We start from the raw sequence: 11,094 nt of genomic DNA on the forward strand, positions 1-11,094 counted from the left end.
TTTTTGGTAATTTCAGCTTCTTTCTGTCTTTTTAGCTACTATTCAGCCATTTTTATTTTTGGGCAAATTTCAGCTTTTTTCAGATAATTTTCACTTTTTGTTTTCATTTCTGCTTATTTCAGTCTAACTGGACACAATTGTGCTCTCTCCACTTTCTTCTAGTATTTAAGCTTCTTTCTGACGTTTCAGCTACTTTTCAGCTTTTTTGTTGTTGTTGCTAATTTCAGCTTCTTCTTTTTTTTGTTTTCTTCTGCTAACTTAGGCTTGTTCTTCCATTTCAGCTTAATTTCAACATGTTTTTAGCTATTTTCAGCTGTTTTTCAGCAAATTCTTCAGCAATAAGCATTCACACTGGATTTTCACAAGAAATGCAATTTTTCTAGTCTATGGTTTTAAAATGTACTTAGTATTTAGTTTACTTTGACAAGGTTTTGTCTCATACTCTTTGCACTCCTCTGCATCATGTTTCTCGACTGCTCATTCTCAGGCTTTTGTAACAAATCCTCCTGATATGGTTCAGTTTTTGTCATTTGCCAACATCTTTTGAGCGTTTGATGAAAATTTGACTTAAGTCTTAAGGCTATCACGCCTCACTTCTGGCTCTCAGACTCAGTATCTTAATCAAAGTGACATCAGTTTTAGCTGGTGTATGGGAAGCATGAGGTTTTATACTTAGCTTCAACTAAAAAACGGCTGACTTGCTATTTTGTGTTAAATTTGTTGTTCTAAAACTTGAATAATATCATGTTTCTATCCTTCTGTTTCCCCACTTTTTCACCTCACACCCATCTGATATTTGTGTTTCCCAAGTGTTGGTGTTTGAGTTATGTGTTTTCTGTTTTTGGCCTCTTCTCATATTGCCTCCCTGCTCTGTTTGGCTCCGGCACACCCCAGCCTGTATGATGTTTTCTGACTTTACTTGAGTGTTTGAGCATGCCGTTTCCTGTTTTATTCTTTTTCTGTGTTAATAAATGTTTAGATAATCCTCCTTGCAGTATAAAAAAAGCCTAACTTTTTTTTTTATTAATCTTATTGGTGTCAAACCTTAAGATTCATTTTCTTGATTCCCAGAAATTTCTTTGCATTTTTGCCTTTTGTTTACATGCCAATGCGTTTTCACGTCCATCTTCCTTTGTTTTTAGCAAGTTATTTGTAGTTTGGTACTGTGTAGTGTTTGTCATTTTTCTTGTTTTATGTTTGCTAGTTTTGCGTTACATTTCTTGTCAGTTTTGAGTTGTATACCCATCGTTTTTTCAGGCATCAATGGAGCACATAGTGAAGGAAAAGATGCCAAAAAAGGGAGGAGGCTGGTGGTTCTCATGGAGGAGCAGGAACAGTGACTCCAAGTCGGTCAGTCCACAGAGAGAAGCATTGGCTGTTCAACTAGCCCGTAGTCTTTATTTATGTGCATTGGGCATTTAGAGTGTCAGAGAATAGAAAGACTTGAGACGAGAGTTAGAATCTTAGCACGTTTTCAATACCAGCATATAATGTTTCAGTTGTTGATCCTTTTTGCACTTTAGGAAACGTCTGAAGCAGCAGGAGACAGAGAGGAGAGCTCAGTCGCTATGACGCAACCAAACAGGTGATTCACACACCTGATACTGGTGCCATCTTTACATCACTACAACTAAAAACCTCACTCAACATCCACATCAGTTTTTCCTCTAAAACCAACCAGGATGCTTTGGATTTTTCAGGCTAAAGGATGAATCTTCCTCGAGTGATGAAGACCACAGATCGTCCAATCAGGTGTCAGGATCCAGCCAGTCAGAGGCGTTTTTGAGCTCCAGCAGCATCTGTTATAAGAAGACTCTCCGGCTCACTTCAGACCAGCTGGTACAGTGTTTCCCCCTACGGTTGGTTTTATTAAATCCAGCAGGGACACTAGCTCATAGGGAATGAGTAGTTTTGTGGATTTTTTTTTAATTTCCTTTTTGAGCAAAGCCTCATGTTCTGAAGCTATCTGGTAGTAGAACAAACTAACTCCTACTGAATGTGGATATGCTGTTCTGACTGTGTCACGTCCATATTTTAGTAAGAATAAAGTCCCTCATGTTTTTATCACCTGCCACCATGAAATAATGTAATTGCTTGTGTCTGTGTGTATGTTTATGCTTGTATTTGTCTGTGTGTTTGTTTGCAATATTTCTCATGAACCTCTGGTCCAGGGGTCTGCAATCTGCGGCTCTGGAGCCACATGCGGCTCTTTGGTCCCTCTGTAGCGGCTCTTTTAAGCTTTGACCAAAACTAAGATAAAACTGAATTTTTGTTGGTTATACAAACAACAACAAAAAAAAGATTAGGTCAAACAGTTTTCCTGTAATTTATTTTGCAAATACGTGAACACTGGAGCGAGAACAAGGAGTAAAACATACTCACTTTAACTTTATGCTTTATTTGTTTGTATGAAGAACTGTCTGCATAGTTTATAGATTTTTTTTTTATTAAAAATGGTCAAAACTGATCCCCCCCCCCCCCCCCCCCACACACACACACACACACACTTCTTTACAAGAATCTTGTATTTTACTTTAATGTTAAAAATCATTAGATATTTGTTGCTTTATAATGTCACCCTTACTGGCCACAAAAGCCCCCTCCAGCAAATCTAAAGTGGCTCACGGGCCACCAGTTGATAACCACAGTTGTAGCAGGTTTTTGCTGCTCTGGACACGTTTAATCTAGTGAAGGAAGGTGTAAAAATGGCTCTTTTGATTGTCAAGGTTGCAGACCCCTGGAAACTCTCAGAAAGTAATCATTGGATGTACATCTACAACTTACTGTATAGAGTCAACCTGATTCAAGATGGCTGCCATCTTACTCATCAAACACTGAAACAATTACAATTTGGTCCGTTTTACAGATATTGGTTTAAAATTTAGTGTGGTAGTATCTGAGTTTCATCCCCATTACATAATCTGAGCTCTAACACGTCATGCAGTGTCATTGTTTAAAGCTTTGGTGTGCAAGTCACTGTGTGATGTTCATTATTGTAATGGCTGCTATTTTATTTGAACAAAATGTATTTTTAAACATAAAACTTTATCTCACTATAAACCAACTACTGAAACTAATAAAAACTGTGTGTTTGGAAGTTTTTAGACAAATTTTTGCTACATTAGATTGTGAAGGATACATGGTACATTGAGATATATTCTTGCAATCTTTATGTTAATTGTGTGACACTTAATAAACAACTTCCAGGTAATTTATTAATGTTTTAAATGTTTGTATTTGTGTTCTGGCTGCATGTGCGTGGTGTGTGTGTGTGTGTGTGTGTGTGTGTTTGCAGGCTAGCCTACAGCTAAAGGAGGGTCCTAACGAGGTGGTGTTTAGTGTGACCACCCAGTATCAAGGCACCTGTCGTTGCCATGGCACAATCTATCTATGGAGCTGGGATGATAAGATAGTCATCTCAGATATTGATGGAACCATCACCAGGTAGGAGGCTAAAACCTATCTGTCAAAAGGAGACTGTCTGTTCAGTTGCAGCTTATTACCAGCAGGTGTCAGCCTTGTTTGACATTGCTTAAACTCATGAGCTACATTAGATTTTAATAACCCCTGAATTAATCTGTTCTCTCTTTTGGTTTGTGCTTCAGGTCAGACACTCTTGGTCACATCCTTCCTACTTTGGGTAAAGACTGGACACATCAGGGAATCGCACGACTTTACAACAAAGTCAGCATGTGAGTGTGGCCTAACTTCCACTGAAGTGTTTACTCTGCATTTCTAGTTCTTCCTTATTTGGGTGAATTCATATTAAGTTCACTGTATTATAGCTGAGTACATGACGTGTTGTCTCACAGGAATGGATATAAATTCATGTACTGCTCAGCGCGGGCCATTGGTATGGCTGGTATGACAAGAGGCTACCTGACCTGGGTCAATGAGAGGGGAACCATGCTGCCAATGGGCCCGGTGCTGCTCAGCCCCAGCAGTCTTTTCTCTGCCTTTCACAGGTCAGACACACATATGTTTACCAAATTACTAGATTTAAGAAAAAAGCACTAAACATTTTTCTATAGGAGAATATGTCATCACTTCTGATGCAGGCGACACATCTAAAGACATTCTTTTGTAAACAGGCTTTTAGCTGGATATAGTTTTTAATGTGTGTGGTGTGTGCTATACCCTGTTTTTTTCTGTATTTTTCTATGCTTTAATATGTATGGATGTTTATTTTGATGTATGTATATAATTTTTCTTACTTTTAATGTAAAGCATTTTGTGATAATATATTTATGAAAGGTGCTGTATAAATAAAATTGACTTATTTTCGGAGGCCCACTTGTTAGAACTGTGGCCTTACAGCAAGGTTGCAGGTTTGCTTCCTGGCCTTGCTGTGTGGAGTTTGTGTACGACGGAGCTTTAGGGCCTGGCTAAGAAAAAAAAATTAAAAGCCGTAAAATTACGAGAATAAAGTCGAATAAAGTCTTAATATTACGAAAATAACGTCGTACGAGTTTTTTTACAGCCCTCGTGTTTTTTTTTTTCACGAGTCAGATCCACGACGCGACCTGTCAATCAATCCAGTAGGCATGTCAGCAAATGACCAATCCGAAGCTAAATGAGTCCTAATATTATCCGAACTCCGACACGATAAAGCAGAGTTTACTGCATTTTAACCATGGTAGAAGGAAGAATGTTGAGCATCTTGTTAAGTTATACTTTGGTATTGGTTTTACAAATAAGGAGATAGTTAATCTGTTAGCACATCAGCATCAGATTATTATCAGTATCAGGACTTTGAACCTGCTTACAGTAAGGTGGTACGCTCTGATGGGCTGCAGCAGCTCTCTGCAGGTAAGGAGCATTTAGCTTTGGATTGGTCATTTGCAGACACGCCTACTGGATTGATTGACAGGTCGCGTTGTGGATCCGACTCGTTGAAAACAATTAATAAATGAGAGCTGGGGAAAAAAAAAGTCTCATACGACTATATTCTCGTAATTTTATGGCTTTCAATGTATTTATTTTTCTTAATGTGGCCCTAAAGCTCCCTCATAAGTTTGTATGTTCTCTCTGTGCATGCATGGGTTTTCTCCGGTTTCCTCCCACAGACCAAAAACATGCATGTTAGACTGACTGGTAACTCTAAATTGTCTCTAGGTGTGAGTGAGAGAGTGAATGGTTGTTTGTCTCTATGTGTCCCTGTGATGGACTGGAGACCTGTCCAGTGTGTCCCCCGCCTCTCACACCGTGACTGCTGAATATCGGCACCAGTGACCCCCATGACATGGAATGTAAAAAGCGGGTAAAATGAAACTGGGCTGGATGAATGGTTTCTGATGCAAACAGCAAAGGTATAGAATTTAGATTTCACAGCTCAGTCAGCTTTACCTGATACCTTGGACACGATTTTAACTTTACGAAATAAGAGAAGAAGAAGAAACGATACTAATGGGTGCTGTCATGTCTTTGGTGTAGGGAGGTGATTGAAAAGAAACCGGAGAAGTTTAAAATTGAGTGTCTCACAGACATCAAGCATCTTTTCTACCCAAACACAGAACCTTTTTATGCAGCCTTTGGCAACAGAGCTACGGTGAGATTCCTGCACACACACGCACGCACGCACGCACACACACACATTTTGACAGCTACTCTGAAGGGCCTTTCTGCCTCTGGATGTCAGTTCTGTGTTAAATACGTGTTTTTACAACAGTGTTGTTGTTTTTTTCGTCATGTTTTACCTTCATTACCTGTTTTGATTGTTTGTATGTGTGCAATTTCAGGATGTGTATTCTTATAAGGAGGTGGGCATTCCTCTGAACAAGATTTTCACAGTCAATCCAAAGGGGGAGCTGACACAGGAGCATGCAAAAACCAACATTCCCTCGTAAGCAGCATCTTCCATTTGTATTTTTATTTTTATTTTTTTACTTTTTCATCTGTATGATTTGTCAGAACAAATTCAAGCACTGACGTTTCACATCTTTGTGAATCTTTCCCAGCTTTGCGCGCCTTTGTGAGATGGTCGACCACGTCTTCCCCGATTTGATTCAGAATAAGGAAGATGACATTCCTCGTTCTGATTCTGGTTCTTTTGATGAGTGCAACTACTGGAGCAAAACGTTTCCTGGTAGTATGTGTCAGGAAGAAGACCTGCATCCTCTTGAAACAAGTTTAGGAGACTCCATCATATCTAACATGGATGTTGCTGCAGTCCAGCTTCTGTCCACATCGCAGGCAGACGTGAAGCCCGAGGTCGCCTAACTCACCGTGCAACCGGCAGCTCAGTTCAGGAGGGATTATTTCAAAGGCAAGAACTGTCATGGGAACTGCCTTTAAGCTTTTATTTAATATAGCACATGAAGGTAGCTTCAAAACTTTCCTGAAAACCACTAACTATGGCTACCGATACAGAGGAAATGAATGTATTTTCAGCATCATCCCATAAACGAAACTAGAGCACAGATTCACAAACACTTAAAGACTGCACTGCAACAAAATATTCTTTGTCGTGAAACATTAATATACATCTAGATAAATATAACAGTGCAGTATTCCTTTTTATGAGCTTCTTTGGGATTTAATTTTTTTTACCTGTCCCCTGGAATACCAATCACACGGATACAGTCTCAGAGTCTTGGTGTTCAGATTGTAATCTTTTCTGACCTCAAGTTCACTGAACACTGCAGCAGAACATCTGGATTACACACATTAAAACCATCCAGCTGATGCAAAAACGTACAGGAATTCAAACCAGACATCGTCAGTGTCCAAGTCCTCTGCAGATTCAGGTAAATACATGAAGTATTTTGACCGTACTACTGTGAAACATGAGGCCATAGGCCATTTTGTGTTCATTATGACTTTTTTAAAAAAGAAGGCAGAACAATGCAAATATAGGCCATCTTTGTTTTTTTCTCTATTTTTAAATGTGGAAAAAAAAGTGATATGTGAGAATGTAATATAAAATCACACATCATACTAACTAATACTAATGCAATCATTTCATAAGCTAAGCTAGAGCAAAGATCATTTTGTAGTTTTCTAATGTGAAAATAGTGTCACATGATTTCAAATGTTTGTCTTTATGTATAACATTTACTTGTTATTGACACATTGGAAGCTGTTGGAAATATTTGTCAAAAACACAATATTTTCATGTGTTAATATGTTTTTTTAATCCTCTGCTCAAATAATATATTGTTTTTATGCATTTGCTTGTGTACTCGAAGAATGGAAGACCACTGTAAATAACAAAAAAAAAAAAAATTATACTGTGACTATAAAGGTACAGTACTTTTTGTAAAGGATCTTTGATCTAGTGTAAAGTCAAAAATAATTTATCGGTGGTCTTATTATTGTTTTTTCTATTTGATGTGCACCCATTCAAAGTATTTCTGCAAACCTGAAGAATCATTTCTTCCATGTGATGTAACTAAAGCAACAGATCAACTTGCAGTACTTTTTTTTTTAATGGACTGATGGTCTCTTTCTCTGGTAATTAAACAAATTTTTTGTTTGATTTTTCGAAATTATTCAATTTCACTGTCCTTAAAGGAAAAAAGGACTAGAAAGTATCTTCGGCTATCGAGCTTTCTGATTCTAACAGACTGTTTCACTTTAATAGTATTTATACACAGGATAAACTGTTGTGTGTTTGACTGTAACATAGTATTTATACACAGGATAAGCTGTTGTACGTGGTGCCATAATGTGACTGACTTTATCTAAAGAACTAATCAGGACAGAAGTATTTACTGGTTCTACAATAAAAGGCAGAGTTAATACGTCAAAATGATCCTTTTTTATTAACATTTAATTCTTTCTGTGAAAGATTCGTTAAAAACTATTTCCATGTTTTCAGTTTTTTCTTGATTTTCTAATGTAAAGCAATTAGTTCTGGCATCAAGACTCATTTACCAGCAGTGTGTAGTGCAAACTGTTATCAGTATAAAACGATGCGTAGAATAAACATTGTAAAAAAAAGATCAAATGCTCTTTATTTATTTGCATGTGTGATGACTGATATAAAGTGTTGGATAAATTAATTGTCCTATCTTCATCTCATTACTCAAATAAGTCACTCTTGAGGACGCGAGAAGCCTTTTCAACTCCAAGGGTGGGGCGCAGAGGTTATTTTTTTTAATTCAACCTTTATTTATACAGGTTAGTCTCATTGAGGACTCATTTACAAGAGAGACATGTTTTAAACAAAGAACACAGATGACAACAGTACACAATCATTAAATAGCATATAAAATGAAAAAAAAAGGAAGAAAATTATATTAAAAACCAACAAAACACAAAAAGCTACATTAAAGCGATATAAAATACAAAAAAACAGGAACATGTACTTTTTGCTCTGAACTCAGCAGCTGTTTGAAGCCACGGACTTGCACAGATGTTACACTGAAGCTTCGGTCACGAAGTCTGTACACAGACAGTATAAAAAGTGTGTTTTATACTTATCAGACAGAGATGAGGTCAAAACAACTTCACAGATGTGAAGACGTCAGAAGTTATAGTAAATAAATGGTAAATGGACTGTACTTCTATAGCGCATTTCTATCTTATTTCTAGATACTCAAAGCACTTTACACAACAATCTGTGCCTCATTTATCCATTCATACAGCACTCTACTAGATCTCTACAAAGCTAATTGAACAAATCATTCTAAAGAGACTAATCAGAGCTTTATCACATTCAAACACCGATGGGACACACATCAGAGGCTATGAGGGGTTCAGAGTCTTGCCCAGGGACACTTTGGCATGTGACTGCTGGTGGATTCGAACCCCCAACTCTCGCATTGGAGGACAGCTGCTCTAACCACTCAGCCACAGCCACCCCATTATCTGCAGGCAGTTCATGCTGGTTCCTCTCTGAGTAGACAAAACGACTCACTTGACCTCACACACATGGTTCTACATAAATATAACTTTAATAAGTGATAACATCCATGACCTTAAATACCCCTGACATAAAGTTCAAGGATCTTTATATCCCCCTAAGAGCAATTTGTTCCTTAAATTCTCAGTTTAGACAGAATTTTGCTTAGGTTTGTAAATCTGGAAATATTTAGCATGGATTTAGGGATTGTTGGACAAAATTGGTGTTTCTGCAGCTGTTACATTACGCAGCACGAAGTGAACTTGTTTTTTGTCTCTAGTTTTGTTAGGAACAAAAGAAATGAAGCATTCCTTTAACTCAGCACCGCCCCCTCCTGTCATTTGCATCCGTTCATGTTACAATAGCATCTATTTTATCTCTTATTTATTTGTTTGTTTGTTTGTTTGTTTACTTATGTATTTATTTATTTATTGTGTGTGTTGGGGGAGGGGGGTCTTTTTTGTTTCATAAAAACTTGATCGTCAACCCTGCCTCCCCCCTCTGCTACCCCCGATACCCTCACCCCACTGAGGTTTCAATGTTGGAGGAAAAAAACAAGGAATTTGTCTCTTTCTGTGCGTCCTCTTTTCAACATATTTTAGATTTCTTTAGCCCTTCCCCCATTTTGGAAACACACACACACACACACAGGCAAAAATGTAAACTTGTTTTATATGTAAACTAATTCCAAGTATAGGTTAAGGAGGGGTGTATCTATTTAAGCAGATAAAATGTTGAGCTCCACTTGTTGCTTCAGATGTTTGGAAAAAAAAAAAGTTTTTTTTTTTTATTTTTTAAAGAAGGATTGGATTGTAGGGCAGCATGGTGGGACAACTGGTAGAGCTGCTGCCTCTCAGCGAGCAGGTCCCCGGTTCAAATCCCAGCCTGGGTGCCTTTCTGCGTGGAGTTTGCATGTTCTCTCCGTGCATGCGTGGGTTTTCTCTGGGTACTCCAGTTTCCTCCCACAGACCAAAAACATGCATGTTAGGCTGATTGGTAAATTGTCCCTAGGTGTGAGTGAGAGAGTGAATGTTTGTTTGTCTTGTTTGTCTCAATGTGTCCCTGTGATGGACTGGAGACATGTCCAGGGTGTACCCCGGCCATCGCACAGTGATTGCTGGACATGGACACCAGTGACCCCGGTGACCCAAAATGGAAGAAGCGAGTAAAAGATAATGGATGGATGGATTGAATTTTTTTTTTTTATTAACTGAAATAAATGAAACAAGAGATGTACTTTAACTATTGTACATATGCACGAGTAGATAGTTACAAATGCATAACAAATTATTTGACTGTAGAAATAATAAAATCCAAAAATATCCTATGAAATTAGACAGTTTGTAAAAAAAATTAAATCAAGATCCTACAAAGTTATTCTCATTAAAACAAAACTTACAAACAGCTGAAAATCATTTTGACACACTGATTCTCAAAGTCGTTTAAAAAACTAGAAGATCACCAAATTCAACATCCCAAACTATCCAAACACACGACAGCTTGTAATAGGATAACAAGAGGAGGAGGGATCATTTCCACAGACGTCACATCTGTGTCCAGATGTGATCTCGATGTGAAACAACTCCTCGCTGAAGCTCTGATCACACAACTGCACACGTTCTGCCTTTTCTCCTTTTTTCTCTTGATTTGTTCTTTTCTGACATGTTGGTTTGACTCACAGCTCTTTGTTTTGTGTTTTTTTAAAGTTAGTCTGCTCCCATACGAGTTGTTTTAAAAGTTTGCAATCTCACTTTAAGAGAAAGGGCTGCTCCCCCCTCCCATGTGACCCTCATAAGTTGAAGTGTTTGTGTTTGAGGGTAATGCCATTGGCTTCACATGCAGAAAGCTGAAGCTGCTGGGTGGAACAACATCTGGAAGTGTTCGATCATCTGGTTGTTTTTTTGTCACCGCTCTGAGGTTTTACAAATTCAGATGTCAACAACGTCAACAAGCTGCTAATAAACTTCTGGATGTTCTGACACAACATTGTTGGAGTTGCACGGTAGGTTGTTTTTAACCATGACATTTTTTCTTCGTGTACTCTGTGTATATCAAGTTAATAGATGTAAATGAACATAATCAACAAATGAAGATTTGCAGCAAGTTTTGTAAATCCTTTATTAAGCATGTGATCTAATAATTAAATAAATGCAAAATATAATAAAAAACAGAGAGGAAGGATGGCGTTGTCAACAGGAGCCAACAACAACACACACACACACACACACACACACACACACACATATATA

General features: G+C 37.9%; 2 protein-coding genes across 3 annotated transcripts in view; both read left to right on the forward strand.

Moving 5' to 3' along the window:
* LOC119423291 (phosphatidate phosphatase LPIN1) overlaps positions 1–7,406 on the forward strand; it is a gene marked incomplete at its 5' end in the record, with an annotated part of 10,843 nt that extends 3,437 nt beyond the window's left edge. Inside the window, 9 exon segments of the mRNA XM_037690684.1 lie at positions 1,258–1,350; positions 1,524–1,585; positions 1,701–1,839; positions 3,296–3,444; positions 3,606–3,692; positions 3,813–3,965; positions 5,434–5,548; positions 5,739–5,842; positions 5,958–7,406. Of these exon segments, the coding sequence (XP_037546612.1) occupies positions 1,258–1,350; positions 1,524–1,585; positions 1,701–1,839; positions 3,296–3,444; positions 3,606–3,692; positions 3,813–3,965; positions 5,434–5,548; positions 5,739–5,842; positions 5,958–6,219 (1,164 nt within the window). The 3' untranslated portion in view covers positions 6,220–7,406.
* Positions 7,407–10,685: 3,279 nt separating this feature from the next.
* The window catches only part of si:ch1073-291c23.2 (uncharacterized protein LOC799862 homolog), a 5,653-nt gene continuing 5,244 nt past the window's right edge, over positions 10,686–11,094 (forward strand). The window contains exon 1 of one of the 2 annotated variants that reach the window (XM_037697522.1): positions 10,686–10,847. The gene's annotated coding sequence lies outside the window, so the exon portion shown is untranslated. The remainder of the gene's footprint in view (positions 10,848–11,094) is intronic. The other variant, XM_037697521.1, reaches the window with a different exon arrangement.

This window comes from Nematolebias whitei, chromosome 2 (genome assembly GCF_014905685.2).
Source record: "Nematolebias whitei isolate Nwh7 chromosome 2, NemWhi1, whole genome shotgun sequence".
NCBI lineage: Eukaryota > Metazoa > Chordata > Actinopteri > Cyprinodontiformes > Rivulidae > Nematolebias > Nematolebias whitei.